General features: G+C 33.0%; 3 protein-coding genes across 3 annotated transcripts; all 3 read right to left on the bottom strand.

The window, feature by feature from the left end:
- Positions 1-1,867: 1,867 nt before the first annotated feature.
- Positions 1,868-4,936, bottom strand: MONOS_2340 (uncharacterized protein; the record flags this gene model as incomplete). The annotated part of the gene is made up of 4 exons (XM_067872255.1): positions 1,868-3,644; positions 3,984-4,426; positions 4,639-4,676; positions 4,768-4,936. 4 exons carry the CDS (start codon positions 4,934-4,936, stop codon positions 1,868-1,870), a joined length of 2,427 nt encoding a protein of 808 aa, XP_067722499.1.
- Positions 4,937-9,320: 4,384 nt separating this feature from the next.
- Positions 9,321-9,920, bottom strand: MONOS_2341 (uncharacterized protein; the record flags this gene model as incomplete). The annotated part of the gene is made up of 2 exons (XM_067872256.1): positions 9,321-9,820; positions 9,887-9,920. 2 exons carry the CDS (start codon positions 9,918-9,920, stop codon positions 9,321-9,323), a joined length of 534 nt encoding a protein of 177 aa, XP_067722500.1.
- Positions 9,921-11,777: 1,857 nt separating this feature from the next.
- MONOS_18667 (uncharacterized protein) lies at positions 11,778-13,369 on the bottom strand. Its single transcript, XM_067871707.1, has 2 exons — positions 12,876-13,369; positions 11,778-12,813 (listed from the first exon to the last, which is right to left on the bottom strand). Exons 1-2 carry the CDS (start codon positions 13,287-13,289, stop codon positions 12,049-12,051), a joined length of 1,179 nt encoding a protein of 392 aa, XP_067722501.1. The 5' UTR covers positions 13,290-13,369; the 3' UTR covers positions 11,778-12,048.
- Between the last annotated feature and the right edge of the window lie 7,175 nt (positions 13,370-20,544).

Consider the following 20,544-nt stretch of genomic DNA (forward strand, 5'->3'; position numbering starts at 1 on the left):
TTGTTATTAATATATCAACAAAAATACATAATATTGAATTAAAAAATTTTTATGGCAAGTGAAAATGCAAAAAGCGTTCACATATTCGAATGTGGATGAGTATTTCGAAAGAATTTGTCAAGTGTGCATGTTTTTGCACAAGTGATAATTTGTGCCCATAACAATAAGCACATTTTATTTCTATGAAGGCTGAGATACCAATTCCAATAAAAAACCAAAAAAAAAAAAAAAAATAAAATTACTAAAAAATATATAAAGATTATTTCAGAATAATAAAAAAAAGATTGAAGAAAAAGAAAGGAAAAAGAAAAAGAAAAGAAAAAAAAATTATGATTTTGAATGAACAAACGTTGTGGCTTTGCATTACAAGACATAAGTTATCTAGCTCAAATGCTTGATGGTAGGATTTTGATCCTCTTATCTCCTCTATGTGAGGAATGCACTTATTGCAAATCACATTTAAAATTTTTGCACTAAATATAGAAATGTAAATTATTAAGGTTTTTTTTTTCCAAAAAGTGGGTTATAAAATTTTTGTCGGGAAAAAATAACTTTGTGTGATATCGGAACATTTCGATCTGAAACAGTTTGAAACAAATTTTTGTTTTTTTCATCAAACATAAAAAATTCATTCCATTTGAAATTTGCACTTAAATCTGCATTGTGTTTGATGCTGTTTTCATTTGTTAATATATACACCAAAAATTATTCAAGATCGAAAAACTTTAATTCGAAATCGTAAAAGTTTAAAACAACATCGAAAAGGAAGTTGATAAGTGAAAAATTTCAATTCAAGTCAAAGCCAAGGAAATTTTATAGAAACAAATGTTGATAATCGCAAATGTTAATATATTGGATATGTTTTTCTTTCGTTTTAAACGACTGTTTTCAATGATAAATTCTAATATCCTTTGAACCTTTTCTCATTTTGTAGATTGAATATGTTTTATTTTATCAGTCACACATTTAACAAATGAATTTCAAAACATTTTGTTTTCAATAAATGAAATAACTTTCTGTCTTTTTGTTCACGAAACAAGATTCAGAACTATCCTATCACTTTTATTTTTTGCAAAAATTGCTTTTTATATTCTGAGTGCATGTGAAGAATAAAAAAAATGAATATTTTTTATATTCACGCTATTGAATACAATCAAACACTAAAATAAAGAACAAAAAATATTTTTCTAATTGAAATTGACAAATTTCTTTGATTATTTTCTGAAAGAAAAGAACCTGACATGAGTATGAATTTTAAAATTTTTTTCAAATTTTTTGATGATAAAGAATTTTCGTTGAAGAATTAAATATTTTCGATCTTGAATTAAACTTTTTCGATGTTGAATAATGTTTGGTGTATTTTTATCAAATACAGAGTTAATAAATTTGCTTTTTAATTTATTATCCCAATACACACGTACACAAAAATGAGTTCTAATAAAAATCTGACTCTAATTGCATAATATTTCTAATTTGAACCAAAAAATGCAAAGAAGTCGAATTTTTAATTCATAATGAAAAAAGATCATTACCAAAACGAAAAAAAAAAAGAAAAAAAAAAGTTTGCTGTTAAAAAACACACAAAAAAAGAAAACGGATAATATTCAGTTCTCCTTAACTAAATAAGATTGATAGATTACAAAAAGAAAGTTTCTTTATGAAAAGTTGGAATTTTCTATTCTTTTCGAATATGTTTCATTGTTTGATAAAATGAAAAGCTTTATTGGCGTTACGGTCAATGATAATGATAATAGATGAACGAAAAAAATCAAAAATGAAAACGAATTTATATAGTGTAAAGATGAATACACAAGGAAGGACAAGAACAAATATTATTCAAAAAGAAAAAAGAGAAATCTATTTTATTCTAATCCTTCATTTCTTGTTCCTTTTCGTCGTTCTCTTCATTTTTTGATCTCTTTTTTCTCACAACAACAATCACAATCACAATCACCACAACTGCCACAACAACCACTATTGGCACAACAATGGCAATAGCAATCACTCCTGTGCTTGTTTTCTTTTTGTCTTTTGTTTGATCTTTTTCTGGATTATCAATTGGTTTCTTTTTCTTTCCCTTGATATTCTTCTCATACACATCTTCAGGCTCTGATTCTTCATCAATTGCTCCCTCGATCCACCCAACAGTGGAATCATCATAATCATTCGCAAACAGAAAGGCATCTTCTTGTTTGCAGAACTTTTCGAAGTCTGGGGCAATGATGAACAGAGAAGTTGTTTTGGAGCCAGCGGTGTTTGAGCTGTCGATCTCCAGGTTGTGTTCTGATGGGAGTTGCAGATTCGATGCTGCCTTGGGCATGTCAATGAATATTGCTCCTGATTTCCCTTCTGGTGCTGAACATGACTTGAATGAACATTTGCTCGACCTTCCAATGGCCACTCTTGATTCTTCTGAACTGAGGGTGATGTCCAACCCTGCTGCTGCTCCTTTCTCCGATTTCACTTCTCGAACATTCAATCCTTCGATTGAAACCTTCGAAGATGAATCGCTCTCATCTCTGATGCTGATTGCTGCTCCATTTTGAACATTCACTTTGCTGATCTCCACATTACCTAATGATACTTCACGGGCTCCAGAAAATGAAAATGGTGATGATGAAAATGTCACAAATGAGGTTTCATCTGTGCATTTCACTGTGTCCATTTCCACACTTCCAAATGTTACACTCACAAGACTGCTAGCCAAGGGGTTGTCTCCATCCGCATTTGAATTCATTCCTTCTTGTGATTGTGATCCAATTCTGACAAATCGACATGTTGATATTTTCAGTGATATTGAACCTGATCCTGCGCTGATCAATGATTCCCAATTCTTTTCTGTTGAAGAGAATTGGAATGCCAAATACTGGAATTCCACAGTTTCCTGGCAAGAAAAGAGAATTGATGAAACAGAAACATCACAATTAATTGCCACTTCTGTATTTCCCTTTCCATTGTCATTCACTCCTTCAATTGAAACTCCATAATAGGTTGAAAATTTGATTTCTTCAGCTTTTATTGCATCAAGTGTTTTGACAATGTCGATGAAACATTTTCCACTTTTTTCTAAATAATAATAGGCATCGTATATGCTATTTATTGCAAATTCAACATTGATCCCATTTCCTTCACCTCCATTTTTCACAAATGCTCTTTCCATATTTTCTGGTATTTGAGGAGGTGCATCGAAAAATAAAGTTGTGAAATCAAAAAATTGATCAATTTCTCTGTCATATCCAAGAACATTCCACCTATTATCCAATCGCGTGTAATTGGCCGCAAAGCTTGTCTTCATTGATTCTGCAATATCTTTGTAAAGAGTATAATCATTCACGCATATGCATAATCCAGTGTTTTTTTTTGAATCAGAGAACGTAACTGAGCAATTCTGAAATACAAGGTTCTTTCCATCTTTTGGCCATTTTAATTGAGGTGCCGATTGAATGTTTGGCATTGCCAAATAGATTCCCCCTGAATTTCCATTTGTACAACTGCATGAAGTGAAAGATGAAACTCCTCCATCTCCCACTGTGAAAGTGCTTTCACTATTGCAGCTTTTAACATTTAACGTTCCAGCATATCCTGTTTGACATTCCGCGAAGACACTTGCATTCAGAGTTATATCCATTCTATCATAATCCAAACTGCATGAAGAATCATCTTCGATACACAATATATTTTCATTTTTTGATGAAATCTTATTTAATGTAACATTCGTCAATAAAACCGTTTTGGGATAAAGAATTTCAAAAACGTTATGTTCAAAAGTTACAGTGTTATTGTTATCAACACATTCAACATTATTCATTATGAAATTTTCACTGAAAGACAATACAAGTCTAATGTCCACAATTGTTCCATATACTGCGGGCCGAATAAATTTACAGTTTATTATTGAAAGCTTCTTTTCTGATCCATAGATTAATATATATTCTCTTTGCCAAATGAAGCCTAATGTTGTTGGAAAATGGAGTACCAAATACTTGAATTCTGTATCTCCATCGCAAGTGAAAAGATTTCCTTCAATTTTCACATCGCAATCAACTGCAACTTCAGTATTTTCCTCTCCATTTTCATTCATTCCTTCAATTGTAATTCCGTTGCGAACGTCAAATGTGATTTCTTCAGCTTTTATTGGTTCAACTGCATTGATAATGTCAATGAAGCATGGTCCACTCTTTTCCAAATATTCATATGCATCGTATATGCTGTCGATTGGTGAATTGACATCGATTCCATTTCCTTTTCCTTCATTCTTCACAAATGCTCTTGTCATATTATCTGGCTTTGAGGGAGGAGGATCAAAAAATAAACCTGTGAAATAGAATTTGTCCTTTTTTTCGTTGCTATATCCAACAATATCCCACCTATTGTCAATTCGTGTGTAATTGGCTGCAAAACTTACCTTCATTTCATCTGCAACTTCCTTATACAAAAGATCGTTACTCAAATATAAATATAATCCACACTTTCTTTTTGAAACATCACCCGCTTGAAAACAGTTTTTCAAAATCAGATTCCTTCCATCATGTGGCCAATAAAGTTGAGATGCTGATTTAATATTTGGCATTGATAAATAGATTCCACCAGATTTGGCATTATAACTATTGCTGCTGCATGAGGTGAAAGATGTAACACCTCCATCTCCAATTGAAAAAGTACTTTCTCTATGAGCGCTATGAAAATTAAAAATGCCATTTTCATAAGATTCGCATTCAGTAAAGTTGGTTCCTTCCAATAAAACATTTGTTTTTATTTGATCAGAACCATCAATGAAAACAACACCAAATCTTTTTGATGTTATCTTCTTTAATGTCACATTTGTAAAATAAGCATATCCGTCTGCATGAATCTCAAAAGGAGAATCTGAAAATATCACTGTGGAATCATTATCGGCGCACTCGACATTGATCATTTCCAAACATCCACCTCCCATCTGTACAAGATTATAATATAAATATTCTTCATTGGTTAACGGACGAATTAATTGACAGAACAAAAATCGAAGATATGTACCGGTGCCTCCACGAAAAATTGAATAACAACTTATACTTGAACCATTCTTTTCAGGAAATGAAACCGGAAAATGGAATGCCAAATATTTGAAGTCAATAATTCCAGAGCATTCGAATAAGTTATATTCCGCATGCACGTTACAATCAATATGAACAATTGAATTTCCATTTCCGTCACTGTTGATTCCTTCGAAGGTTATTCTTTTCCGTTTATAAATTGATATTCGCTCTGCTGCCAAAGGTAATATATCATTAACAATGTTTACTGTGCATTTTTCATCATTTCCCAGAAGATCATATGTTCTTTTCAATGATTTCTTTTCCTGACCGATCGCTGTACCAGTTTTGTTATCATCTCCACTTTGCTTCACATAAACTTCATATGGCTTTTCTTCATCCAGTTCTTTTGAAGTTATCAATATAAAAATTAGAAAAGCCAGAAAAATACAATTCATTTTTCTCGAAAAAATTTGATCAAGATCACTTCAGATCGAATTTACCAAATAGAAATATCAAAAATTATGTAAATATAATGATGGCAATTTGCAGGTTTTAATTTGAAAAGTTAATAATCAAAATTAAAGAAAATGGGCATTATTATCTCGTTGGTGAAAAAAATAACTAAGTTCCTTTGTGATGCTGATTGGAAAAAATGAACTTATGCTCACAATTTTTTTTTTTTTTTTTTTTTTTTTTTTTTTTTGTTTGCTTGCTTTTTTTGCAATAATCAGAAAACCGCTGGAGGAATTGAACCTTCACATTCTCTATGAAGAATAACACCATTACACGTTGAATCGCTCTTCCATTATATTAAATGCTTATTTGAATTTTCGTCATTTGATAAAATTTTGCAAAATTTCTTGATAAAGTTTATTTTTTTAGGTTGAATCAATTTTTTTCAGACCTTTGTTTAACTTTTTTTGGTCTTGTTGGAGATTTTTGATATATTTCATGAGTGATATTTCTTATTTTATTTTCAACTTCTTCAACTGACATATTGAACGTTCGAAGAAAATACGTACTCAAAAATAATATTCCTTGTCTCGTATATCGATGAATGAAAACACATTTCAGTGAATGAATTTTCGTGAACCATAATATTATTACAGAAACTTCATTTGGCGAAAAATTTTTGCAATTATGAAAAAATCTGGTGCTTGTTACGGACTTTTTCTACAATCATTTCAATATAAATCAACCGTAACAATGCAAATAATTCCAGAAAAATTAAAAAACTGAGAAAAATATTTGTTTGAGAAGATTAGAACAAAATTCATAAAGAAAATTATTTTGTCCCATTTTATTAATACATGTGAAATCGTTTCTTTCGAATTCATCTGCGGATTTATATGACAAAAGAAGATGCCCGTGGTATTATTTTCATGAATTGTTATCTCAAACAAGTGAACTCTTTAAAATAACGCTTCAGAGCTCCTATTTGTGCAGCATGGATCTTTTGGAGATGTTCTCTTTTTTGCTTTTCACTCTGCTTCAATTTCCTCCACATAAGATGACACAAGAGCGGAAGCAGGCTCAAACATGATACAAATTCAATTCTATGGATCTTGATCTTCTTTTTCTATTTGATTATATGCTGCCATTGAGAATTGAACGGGCTGCTGTTGGATTGCTTTATTGAATGAGTGTACGAATGAGGAAATCATAAGTGACTTATTCTCCTGGAATGCGATTGATAGCTGAAACAGCAAGAGCAAAGATGTTCGGTGCAAAAGATATAAAAGAGGAAATGGAACTTGAAAAAAATCGATCAACTATTCAGCTAACTCCTGGACAAGCACTCAAGGGAATTGGCAGGAAATAAGACCCAGCAGATTCCATTGCAGCACTTTCAAAGGCAGAAGCCAACTCGTTTATTTGAGCAGCCATCAATTTGCTGTTTATTTTCTTTTTGATCGTGCGTCTTTTTTGTTTGAGATTCTCCATGAACTTCTTATTTTCCTCTTCTTTGGCGCCTGGATCCGTTCACAACAAATCAAGCAGAAGCATTGAACCGAGCACTTATTGCGATACAGAGTCAGAGAGTATAGGTTGAGCTGATATTGATTTATACAGCAACAGCAGAGGTGAAGATGGAGTTTCCAGAGGAAGCAATGAAAATGCACATTTTCTTTGCTTTTCTTTGTAATTGTGCATTTTTAAAGCTGAAAGGATTACTTGTATGTGAAGTATGCTTCCTCGAAATTACTTTTTTTTTTTTGAGACAAACAATTACAACAACGAATATTATTTTATTTTACTTTATTTTATTTAATTTTATTTTCCACTTATTTGTGATATCTCTCTCTTTATAAAAAAAAAAATATTGTTTTTGAAGAAAAGATGTTTTCTATCGTATTGTTTGGTTTATGCTAGATTCCCCACCAGAGAACTATTCCAGAAGCTTTTCAAGGATTGCCAGCATGTTTTTGAAAAGGCGAAAGAAGCAGAAACTGAGTTGAGTGGGAATCATCTGCTGGCCTTCTCTTTGCTCCATGCTTCGACGGGCAGTCTTCTTCAACGATGGCAGGACCGATTGGAGAATGTGGGCAGAGGGGAGGTGCGAGCTGCATCTGATTGAATGGATCTGTACTTCAAGCAGGATCAGTGTGGAATAGGAATGAAACCTTGGCAAATAAAAGAGAATATGGAGAATTTGATTGAAGGAATGAAGGACTGAAGTAACTAATAGCGATAAGCGATAAGCGAAAGGAAAAAAGGACAGAGCCAGCGAAGATAATTCAACTGAAGAAGAGCGAAGCAAAGGAATAAAAGCAGACGGCAGGTGTGGTTGTAGTTGTATGCTCTGCGCATTGGTAGCTGGCGTGTGCTGTTTGTGTGCTTTCGAAATAGATGGTGGAGTGAAATGGCTGTGCACTGCGGGAAGTGGGTGATTGCATCTTCTTGCCTCGGAAGCATTTTTTTTCTGTGGAATTTTCTGATGTGTGTACCTGTTCTGGTTGTTTTGTGTGTGGCCTGTAGGAATTCGCAGTTTCAGCAGTGTGCATTGCATGGGGTGTGGATGCTTCTGGAGTCGGGAGGGGAGCCGAATCAGATAGCGGTGGACTGTACGTAGGAGTTTCTAGCCACTAAAAGCAGCCAGGACAAAGCGTGGAAATATATTTTTTCAGAAGAGGTGCATATGGAATCGAGAGCGAATTACATGTTGATGGTGGAGAGAGAAAAAAGGAAAGAAACAGAAAAAGCGAGAATATAAGAAAACAGAAAGGAGATAAAGACAATGAGATTATCACAGAAAGTAGAATTTGACAAACAAACGAGAAAGGCATTTTAATCTAGAAAAAGACAACAATAAAGTTATATCTTTGATGATTCTTTTTTTAAAAAACATTTCACTTCATTTCAAGAAAATAAAAAGAAATGCTTTTGAAAAACTTCAAATGACTGTTTGTTTCGATCTTATGAAACGATTAAAAAAGAAAAAAGGAAATGTAAAAAAAGCTACAAAATTCATTTTATTTCATTTCTTCACATTCGCAAAGTAATCAGAAATATTCAACGATAGTGCATGATAATATTTTCTACAAAGAAAATCAAAAGTTTCATGAAAACTGATGATGGTATCTTCGTATCCTTCTTCCTCCATCTTTTCAGACGTCTCCATTTTGATTGACAGTCTTTTCGCTTTTTCCTTCACTTCTTTCTTCTTTCCTTGAAATTTCCTTAAAATTTTCAAAAAAAAAATACAATCCATTATACACCATCTTGTCATCCAACGTTTGTCTCTGTATCTCCTCCAAAACAGCATCAATTGCCCTGCCTTTCATCAAGTCTTCAATTTTCACAACTCTATTTTCTGCTGCATTACTCAAGGGATAAATGCATTGATTGTGAATAAAGCTGTAATTTTCCTTCGCTGCTCGAAATACATTGGAAATACTGCTTAAAATCTTAGCAAATTCTTCATTCTGCAATTTACACCCACCAAAATAAATGATCAATGTTTGCATCCATCCAAATAATATAAACTCTTCTTTCACTTCTGTCACTCCTTTTTCTTCTTTTCCTCTTTTCCAATCAATACATTTCATCAACTCTTCCAATTCCCTTCTTGTCTCTCTCGAAAAATGCAGCTCATTTAGAATCTCTCTCTCCAAGCCTTTGTCACTTCCCAATCTGTTCATCAAATAGTTCCAAGCACACTGATAGGCGAGTCGTGTAAGGTTATGACGTTCCTGATGATATTTAATGATCTCTTTGATTATATTCAAATACAATTCATCTGGCATATCCTAATTTAAAATAAGGAAAGAAAATTCTGTTTTGTCAAAAAGGAAATAGATATGTTCATACATAACTCCCAATATCGCTCAACGCCAACAAAGCCATTTCCACTTTCTTTTGAACTTCCTCGCTTTCCTCTTTGATCGATGCAACTTTCAGAAGACGAGGCACGATGATTGAAAGAAATTCTGTTGAAGCGAATTCATCATTCAGTGAAACATAACATTCGTAAAGATCAATCAGCAGATTTTCGTTGTTTATTTCTTTTTTCTTGTCTTCATTTTCAATCATCTTCTCAAATCTAAAGTTTAATGAAGATTCTTCAAATCCATAGACATCTGCATGCTTAAAAGCTTTGCAATATCCAATGCGCTTCAGCAAATAAAAAGCATTTTCCATTGTAATTTTCTTTTTCTCAATCATTGTTTGAATTTCATCAAACAACTCTGTTGTGAAAATGGAGTTGAATTCTTCTTCATTCATTCCATCAATTACTCCATTCATCTCTCCAATATTCTGTTTCTGCTCTTCCTCATTGCAATCTTCCAGCTCCGAAAACAATTCTGAAATATAAAAATTAAATAGGAAATCTGATTATCAAGAATTCAAATGCAATAATGGAAGCAAACCAGCGAACTTTTTTGTATTGCCCGTCTCCTGCATTTTTGAAAATGCATTGCATCCAGAAAACAACGATAATTCGTCATTTGATTTGAATTCAGATATCATTGGAAAGAAGAAATTGGTGCAAAATATGAGCTCAAAGCAACCATGAAAATATAAGTTGTTATACCATTCTATGTTGTTAGTTTTATTTGACAAGTCGTTACAAAGAAAGAAAGAAAAAACGATTAATCTTTTTTCTTGTTTGCAGTAATGGACATTCAGATCATCAGATTTGAAGGAACAAAAATATTCCTTGCTAAAATGAGAGATCGGTGAGCGAACATTTTTCTAAGAATAGGCAATATTATTTTGAGAGGTTGCACGAGACAGCGACGGAGGGGAATTGATGATGGAATTGGGGGAGACAATTTTTATGAAAAGCATCATTGAAGGGAATTGAACTATTTTTTAAAAATCAAAATATTTGTATGTTTGCATTTTTTATCGTTCTTGTTCATTTTAAAGATGTTTCTATCTGTGGCCTCCGCAGAGTCCAGGAATATGACAAAATATAAAAATGACCATTTTTATGCTTTTCTGAGCAGAACATCGGAAGAGAGCTGGATTCCGAGAACAAACAGAAGATAAGAATTACACATATTAATATTCAGAAAAGAGAGGGGAAGAAAACAAATTTGGTTTCAAGTCTTTTGGATGAGAGGAAATTGAAGAATTCCAACAATTGGACGGATCTTGGAAAGAAAAAATGAAGAGATGTTTTATTTTGAAAAATAAAGTGGATGAAAACATCGAAAGCAGGATATTTTTGAGGGGAATAAAAGAAGATGGAGAAAGGAGCGCTGGGAAACAATGGAAAAGGAGAATGGCAGCATCAGTGATTGGACAATCTTCTGCATTTGCAATAGGGAGGGTGTATGTGTTCTTTTGAGGAATTTTTATAATCAACGCAAAACCGATTATATATATATGTATATATATTGAACATTTCACCGTTCCAATCGACAGTTTTTATTTCGACGAGCGTCATTCCCAGGGTTAATCCATTTCAAGCAGCATTTTTGTGGGCAATGAGTTTTCTTCCTCACTTTTGCCATCCGTCTTCCTCCGAAGAGTTCATCTGGCTCATTTCATTTCATTTTCAACAAACATCTTCTTCTTCCATATTTCTGTTCAACTTTAGCAATTTATGAACTTCACCAAACAAAACAGTTTGCATATACAGGCAACACACAAACATCTTCAATGATGTTTCTTGTTTCTTCGAAGAAGCAGCTTCATTCATTACATCTGAGCATCCTCAAAGAAAGAAAGTTCTAAATCAACAGAACAAAGCCATGGGTGAGACATGATCAGTCAACAGACAATAACCAAATTTCAAACGGAATGAAACAGAATTTTGTTTCAAGAGCACACAAAATGGATGCATTGTTACATGCAAAATTAACAATTGCTCATTTGGAAGAAGCAAACGTGTTTGGTGATGAAATGGGGAACGCGTTATATTTGATGGGGAAAACAGAAGAATATCACATGGATTGAAGAGATGTTTGGAATGACACGAAAAGAGAGAGGTCGAGACTGAATCTGAGATGGAGGGAAAAGCAAATAAGGAAGGAGACAGAATAAAGAAGAAAAGAAAGGCGAGGAAATCCAATCAATAGAGTGATTGTGTTTTGTGAAAACAATTTTTGCATTAAATTCAGATCGATCAACATCAACTTCATTATCCTCTTCGTCTTCTTCTTGATGTAGTCTTCGTTTTCATCCATTTTTTTTTCCTTTTTTATCTAAAGATGGCTTGCAACAAACCATTCAATGAAGATTCTTGATGGAAGAAATTAGAAAAGAATTTTCATTTTTTTATTAGAATGGAAATAAAAACAATATTTAATATAATTCGTTTATTTTTATCCTTCTCATTTGGTGAAATAAACAAAAAGAAAAATATTATATTTAAGAAACGAAATTCAATAAATCTCATTTCCTCTAACATTTACACTAATTTGGCAAACATCAAATAATTCATTAAAACAATTTTCTGTTTGTAAAAGAAAACATTTTCAAAGTTCTGTCGAATGATAAATCGACGGAAAAAATAGAAAGAAAGAAAAGAAAAAGAAAAGAAAGGGTTTTTGAGATACAAACAGAAATGCATAACATTTTTTCAAACATTCACAAGATAATAATAAATATCAAATGATAATTTATGATAACGTATTCCTTTTAGAAAATCAAAAATTTCATGAAAGCTGATGATGGTATCTTCGTATCCTTCTTCTTCCAACTTATCAAACACTCTCCTTCTAATTATCTTTCTTTTCGCTTCGTCCATAGCTTCGTCCATCTCTCTTTTCAATCTTTTTGAGAGATTCATAAAAAATTCCAAAAATTGATTTATCATTTCGTCTTCTAATGTCGGCTGCTGAATGCCCTCCAAAACAGCATCAGCTGCTCCGCTTTTCATCAAGTCTTTTATCTCAACACCTGTTCTGATCGATGTCTCTTTAAGCAAAAAAATGCATTGATAGCTGATTTCTTTGTAATTACCCTTTGCTGATCGAAATACCTGAACAATGCTGTTGATGAGCCCAACAAATTCTTCATTCCACAAGCTGCAACGGAGAAAACAAGACTCACAAGTTTGGAGCCATCTCACCAATGCAAATTCTTCTTTCGCTTCTTCTTTGTTCATTTCCTCTTCTTTCTTCTTCCAATCCACGTTTCTTGTTAGCTCTTCCAGTTCTCTTGCTGCTTCTCTTCCAAAATGCAATTCATTCACAAAATCTTCTTCCAAACTATTTTCAAAGAACAATCTGTAGATCAAAAACTCCCAAGCAGACTGATAAGCAAGCCTTGTCAGGTTGTGATGCTCTTGACGATATTTGAAGATTTCTTTTATTTCATTCAAATACTGTTTTTGTTCGACAAACTAATAAAAATATATGTGGAAAAAAATCATATGCGCTAAAAAGCAAAGAAAAATGTTCAAACATAAAGTACGTCAAGGTTGCTAAGTGATAATAAAGCCATTTCCACTTCCTTTTGTGCTTCTTCATTTCCTTCTTTCTTTAAATTAGCTTTTAAAATGCACGAAACGCAAATACATAATAATTTAGGTATGTAATCATCGCTCAAAGAAATATAACATTCGCAAAGATCAGCCAGAAGCTTTTCATTCTTTTCCTCTTTTTTCTTTTCTTCTTCAACAATCATCTCTTCAAATCTTTTGCACAATGAAGTTCCTTCAAAGCCTTCAATCCAAATCCTTTTAATATTAGAATAATAGCTAATGTGCTTCAGCAGCAAAATTGTATTTTCCATCGAAAGAATCTTTTCTTCAATCATTGTGTGAATTTCGTTGAACAACTCTGTTGTGAAAACGGATTTGAATTCTTCTTTACCCATTTCTTCCAAAACATTGCTCAATTCTTCGATTTTTTGTTTCTGTTTAGCGTAGGTGCATTTTTCCAATTGCAGTAGTTTTTCTAAAAAATTGGAAATAAAACAATTAATCATCCGAACAATCGTTTCTCAAAATATAGATATACCATGAAATATTTATTTGTTCGAAAGAAACTGAAAAATTGCAAAATGAATCCAAAACAATTGATAAATTCATTTTTGTATAATCGTGGTGCAATAGAATCAAAAGAATTAAAAATACCAAATCAAAAATTTTTTAAATAACACTGGAGTCTAAACCTCTTTTGCCATTTAGTGTTTTTGTCTCAAAACAAACAAATCAGAGAAAAAAAAATCTGCTGATGGTAAAAATAAATAAGGGTTAACAACCTGTAATTTTTAAAGTGAAAATTTTTGATTGATGCTTTTCTGCATATGTGCATGTGGCGTATGCACACTTAACAGCAATTTCTAATTCTTGCATATTTCGTTTGTTTATTGCTTTTAAACATCATTTGTGATGTTTTGAGTAATAAAAAACATGCGGAAGTTCGTAAAAAATAAAATTTTAATTTTACAAAAATTATGAAAATGGGTCAAAAATTTTTTCAAAAAATGAAAAATCATCAGTGATAAAAAAATCAAAATAAAATAAAAAAGTTTATCTGTATGAGTTTTCTGAATACTCAGAGGCAGATAAACCATCGCCTGGGTCAATATTGTAGGTTTCACTTGTTTCGCTGTCATTTGAAATAAGTAAATCATCTAAATCTGGTATTTCTTCTTCATTTTCTTCATCTTCTTCATCTTCTTCAGCTTCTTCTGTTTGTTTTTCTTTGAAGAAAACAATTTTTGATACAAATTCTTCAAATCTCACTATCTTTCTCTTATTAATCATCCAAAAAGCAAGTCGATCAGCAACATATTTTTCTCTAATTCCTTGGGGAGGAAAAAATCTTCTCATATGGCTCCATAATCCTTCGATTGTATTTGTGCATGCGTGAGTTTCTTCATCATAAAATTTTCTCTTATGGCACACTGTTAGATGATTGTATCCTTAACGAGAAAGAGATGAATATGCCTTCCACTCATCTGACATTATTGTTGAATGCGGAAGAATGTGCTTTTGAATGATAGGAATCAACGTCGAAGCAGAACGGTCTGGCACAATCGTGACATAAAAATTCCTTGTTTCATCCATTTTATCTTTCTTTCGCTCCACTGCACCAAAGACCCACATTTGTTTCTTTCTTCTTCCTCTATGATATTTTCTTCTCCTCAAAACACATTCATCTATCTCAACAATAATGTTTTCGCCTCCAAGAATAGTTTCATTCTGATTTATGATGTCCATCGCGCAACACCTCATAACAGATGACCAATATTCCACAGAGTTCCTATGAATTCCCAACATTTCCGAGCAAATTTTTACACTAGCACCATTCCAAATAAAAAGGATTATTAACAAAATCACATTTATTGGTATCCTGCTTCGATAAAATGACGTATTCTTGTATGCTGATTGCCTATTGCTACATTTTCTGCAAACCCACATCATCCTGCCATAGTAACGCCGTAAATCCATTTCAATTCTGTGCATTTTGCGTTTTGGCTTGTTTTTGATAATTTTCTTAAATATCCATTTTTCAGATTTCTCCGAATTGAAAAACAATCTGAATAATTTATTTGTAGGTTTTCCTGGTAGAGCAAGTGTATCGTCTGAATCAGACACTTCTTCCATGAAATTTTTGATTTTTCAATGATCAAAAATCCCATAAATATGTGAAAACGATAGATTAAAAAAATCATTAAATCAAGGTTTCCGCACATATTTAGTTCATGAAATAGACACAAAATTCTTTGCAATATTTTTCTGAACTGGTTTTTCATTAATTTGAAAATTGCCGTTAAGTATGCATTTGCCGTGCATGTTTGAGCTCTTGAGAACACGACCACAGATGCACCCATGTGAGTTATATTACTGCAGATGGGAATGGATTTTGTCTACAGATGGAGGAGCGAGTGGCTGTTTGTATCGATTGCTTGCAAAAAGTGAATTGGTGGAGAAAACCAGCATGAAATTTGAACTTGGTTAAAAATTGCAAAATATATGATGCAATATTTGCTGCAATTTTTTGAATGAAAAATAACTCAAGCAAGATGCAGAAAAAGCGAGGAGAATGTTTCTGAAGGATTGAATTGAATCGCTTGATCATTTCGAGAGAAATGTGTTTCACTTGGCATATTTTTTGCTTCACGATTTGTTTTGTGTGATTTTTTTTATAGAATGCTTGTTTCATGGAAAAGGAAAGGGAATTGAAGGGTTGGACAATGGAGGAAGCGAGTTGAACGAAGCACTCAGCAGGCCTTAACAACAAGCGCATTGCCATTTACACGAATCCTACTGGTATGCTGTCAGCAAAGATATGGCGTTGAATTGTACTTTGTAAAGGAGTTAATTTGGAGGATATCTGTTTTCATCTGATATAATGATTGGTTTCACAATGGATTTTCTGCTTTCGATGACGTTCTGTATCAGCCATTTTTTGTCCAGTTGTCTATTTTAATATGTGGCAAGAGGTGATTTGGGAGAACAAGAAAACCTGCTGGATTGATGATTACCAATCCATTGGAGATGGGAAAATATTTCAAGGCCAAAAAGATGGTTTGATTTTTTTTTCCATTCCTTTTTCTTTAATGGTGTTCTTTGAATGAATACAGATTGACAATGAACAGGAATGCCATAGAAAGAGAAGCCTTTTTATCCTTTTTCAAAAGATTCAGAAGTTTTGAGATGATTCTTATTTGCATCGCATTCAACGATTACATTCGTGTCTTCTGCCATATGTCTTGTATGATGTATAACCAGACAATGCTTAAGATGAGCTTGAAAGAGAGAAAAAGAAGTTTGTTTGGCTCATTTATTGAGGGTATTTTGTAGAAGCGACTCTTTTGTCGGAGCAGATGGTCTTTCTGAGGATTTGTATTCAAAAGATATCTGACTTTTCGAATAATTCATCATTCATCTTTGTCGATTGACTCTTTGTAGCCATCGCCTTCATTGCTAATGTCGTTATCATCAAAATTGTAATTTTTTATTCTCTAACTCTTCCTTTCCTCCTCCTCGTCTTTTTTTTCTCCAAATTCTTTTTCGAAGTTTTCTTTTTCTTTGATTTCTTCCTTTTCAGTTCAATCATCATCAAAATTGAAGTCAAAGACAGCGCAAAAATTAATATTGTGATTTCTTCTCCATTTTGATGAAGTAGCCATATTCTTTCAAAATGCTTTCAAAGAACTTTGTTCTTTAATGAAAACAAAAATTTTGAAGAATGATGAATAAAAAAAATGTCAAATGATGATTATTTATAGATTACACCAACAAATTTTATCCATGTTATTGATTCATTACATCTCATCTTCCATTTTATTTTGGTGAACATAAAGAAAACAAAATATTTGAATGGATTCCGAAGTTATACGTGAACAGATATTCTTTTTGGAGAGAAAGCAGATGAAAAGATGTGAATTATCAAAGGAGAGGAGGATCTGTTGAAGATATTGTCAGAGAGAATGAATACAGAATGAAGAAGGAATCGTTATGTCCACAGGAAATAGAATCTTCACAGTTTGGAAGAACTTTACTGAAAAGAAATGAAAATTAAACGAGACATTCGTTTTTCACACAATTGCTTTGTTGCATTTCGAAGTTTTATTAAAGAAAATGAAAATTTAAAAATAAAACATAAAATAACTGTTAATTTTTCCATTTTGTGAAGTGATGGAAAAAAGAGAAAGATAATTTTTGAGTTACAAAGCCAAATGAAATGAATTAAGTTAAACACTTATAAAATAATCTGTAATATCCAATGAAAATCCAGAATCATATTTTCTGTTCAGGAAATTCAACGTTTCATGAAAGCTGATGATGATATCTTCGTATCCTTCTTCTTCCACCTTTTCGAAAATTGCTATTTTGTTTTTCATTCTTTCCTCTTCTTTTGAATCATCATCCATCTTTTTGTTCAATCTTCCGAAAATAGACATATAGATATCAAAAGAAAAAAACATGATTTCATCGTTCAGCGTTGACTGTAAAAAATCCTCCAAAACAAGAGAAATATATCCACTTTTCACCATGTCTTCAATACATATAGTTTCATTTTGAGTCAAGTAATGCAATTGATAATGAAAGTATCCTGGCATTTCTTCATTCTCTCTTGTTACTCTGCACAGTCCGACAATACAACAGATCAGCTCCATAAATTCATCTTTCCACGATCGGAATTCGCCAAACAACACATCGACTGTGGAAATCCATCTCTCTATTATCCGAACTTCTTTCACCCTTTTCGTTACTTCCTCTTTTTTCTTCCAATCCACACATCTTGAAAGTGCTTCCAGTTCTCTTGTTGCCGCTCTCGGAAAACGTAGCTCATCCACAATGGCATCTTCCAAACTGCTGTTTGTGACAAATCTGTGTATTAAAAACATCCAAGCAGACTGATAGGCAAGATGGGTCAGGTTGTGATGTTCTTGATGATATTTGATTATCTCTTTGATCTCATTCAGAAACAGTTCTAGTTCGATAAACTAATTAGAAATAAAGGGAAAAAAAATCAATAATATTAAAAGTGAAATTGAAATACTCATACACAACATCCTATGTTGCTCAATGTCAGCAATGCCACTTCCACTTCTTTTTGTGCTTCTTCATCTCCCTCTTTGTTCAGCGCGACCTTCAAAATGCAAGGCAAACAAATTGAAAGAAATTCCGAAGAAGCCCACATGCTCAATAAAAGATAGCATTCGCAAAGATCATCTAAAAGTATTTCGTTCTTTTCATTTCTTTTCTTTTCTTCTTCAAGAATCATTCTCTCAAATCTTTCGTTTAACAAAGACTTTTTAAAGCATTGAAAATATATATTTATCAGCACTTTCCAATATCCAATATGCTTCAATAATAGAATAGCGTTTTCTACAGTCATTTTCTTTTCTTCAATCATTTTGTTCATTTTGTTGAACAATTCCATTGTGAAAATAGATTTTAATTCTTCTTTGTCCATCTCTTTCATCACTTCATTCATTTCAACAATTTTCTGTTTCTGTTCATCTTCATTGCAATGTTCAAGCTCTGAAAATAATTCTGAAAAAAGAACCACAATCACCAGGAATTCAAATGAAACAATGAATGCACACCAGCGAACTTTTTTGCGTTATTTGTCTCCTGCATTTTTATAAGAACATTTTACCACAAAACAATTAAATTTTTATCATTCACATAAAATTAGCAAATGTTTGGATTGATGACATCAACGAATAACAAAATCTCAAAAATACCATAAAAATCAATGAATTCACACCATATTTTTATGCACAAATATATTTGGCAATGTTTTATGAAGAAAAAAATAAATTTAATCTTCTTCTTTTTGATGTTATGGATATGTTGATCGATTAGTTTTGTTTGAACCGAAATTATTCATGCACCAATTGAGAATTCCAGAGTGAACATTATCTGTAGAGCTAGAAATATTATTTCCTGTGATGACAACGGACAATGGTGGTTATGCAATATTTTTGGAATTCTGACATTTGATTTTTGTTAATTGGATGACCAAGGGGAATGCAACAATTTCATCAATAACACAAAAAGACATTATGTATGTAATTTTTATTGTTCTATTGATTGTGAAGATGTTTCCATCTGTATCCTCTCCAAAGTGCAGGAATATGAGTTATTGTTAAAATGGCTAATCTCCCTTTGCAGAGCAATACGATGAAGATGGAGCAGATTGTTATTCAGCCATTGGTAAATAAATGAAGTTACGGAAGATATACGATTTTCATGATTTTTATTTGGAACAAGATGTGAAAACAAATTCAACTGATGTTTCATTGAATGAAGATTTATGGATGGAATTCTGTGAAGGACAAAATCTGCACAAAATTATATAGCATTTTGGAATGTTAGGCAGATGGAATAGTTTAGGGTATTTTTTGGCAAGGAAAGCAGCAGGCAATATCAAGGGAAAGATATTTATCACAAAAAAAAGGCAAGAATTCAATGGAAAAAAGGAGACTGCCATAATGCCAATCGTTTTGATAAGGTTTTCCTGTTTCTCGGACTGTGCCAGGCAGACATGGAAGCGAAGAATTTCTATTTCTGATTCCGCTTATGCTCCAAAACATATGAGGAATACCAACGACGAGACATTCAATTGTCGAGTGCTTTTTTTTGCCATCAAGCAACATTCTTCCAAATTACATCTGGTTTTCATTCTTCGAAGGGGCAGCAATTTTGAGCAAGCAAAACGATTATCATGCCACGTTTGTTTTCTTCGACGCCATTGACAACTACAGAAAAATACAGAATATTTGTGTCAACCTCTTCAAGCTCAGCCATCCAGAGATTTTATTGTTATTCTCCATTTGCGTTGCATCGATGCGGAGTTGATTTGTGGGGACTTTGCTGCTTCGCATTGGGTGCGCTGAGGTGTTTGCAGAAGTTAGACAAGACGGCCATGTTTTCTCAGACGAACATCGAGAATGAACAATTTCTCTGAAGACTGTTTAATGTGCTTATTTCTGGTTGTTATGCGGTTGGCCTGTGTTTATCTTGCGTTGTGGGTTCTGTTTGAAATGGTTTTTAAAATGGAAAATTTCATCAGATGTTGCTTTCAATCGAACATATTTTCTGGCGCTGATTGAGTTCACTCTGCTGCTTGTGTACCAACAAGAATGAAGCGTCATTGCGTTCTTTCATCTTCTTGGCGAGTTGCATCAATGATTGAAACAGTGGCATTTTTTTAATGTGAGAGTGCATTCACAGCGCGCGGTAGCTAATACAATGAGACGGGGGGTTCAATAATTTGTTGGTGGGAGACAGCAGCGGAGGTGCAAGAAAAGCCAAAGAATGCTTCAATCAGATGGAGGACAAGGGAGATATATGTTGCAACAGCAGAACTATGAAGGAAGGAGACGAATGAGAACAAAAGAACGAGGAGAGGAAGAGGAAGAGGAAGAGAAAGGGGAAGAGGATGATATTTCGGAGAAATACAGAGAAATAAAGGAATGTTGTCTCTGATGAGGATGATGTGCGGATGAAGGAAAAGGAAGAATTCGATAAAGAACGTGGCAATAATGTAAATAATGTGAAAAGAAAACAGAAAAGATGTGAAGACGTGCATTCAAATCAAACTTCTTCTGCGATTAAAAATCATCTATCTCCATCAGCTTCAACGATGGGCCGCCTTATTCC

Source organism: Monocercomonoides exilis, assembly GCF_001643675.1.
Source record: "Monocercomonoides exilis strain PA203 chromosome Unknown scaffold41-876177, whole genome shotgun sequence".
NCBI lineage: Eukaryota > Preaxostyla > Oxymonadida > Polymastigidae > Monocercomonoides > Monocercomonoides exilis.

Coding starts and splice junctions, on each gene's coding strand:
- MONOS_18667 (XM_067871707.1), bottom strand. CDS start 13,289: ATGGGTAAAGAAGAATTCAAATCCGTTTTCACAACAGAGTTGTTCAAC. Junction 12,814..12,875: donor GCAACCTTGACGTACTTTAT/GTTTGAACATTT, acceptor TATTTTTATTAG/TTTGTCGAACAAAAACAGTA.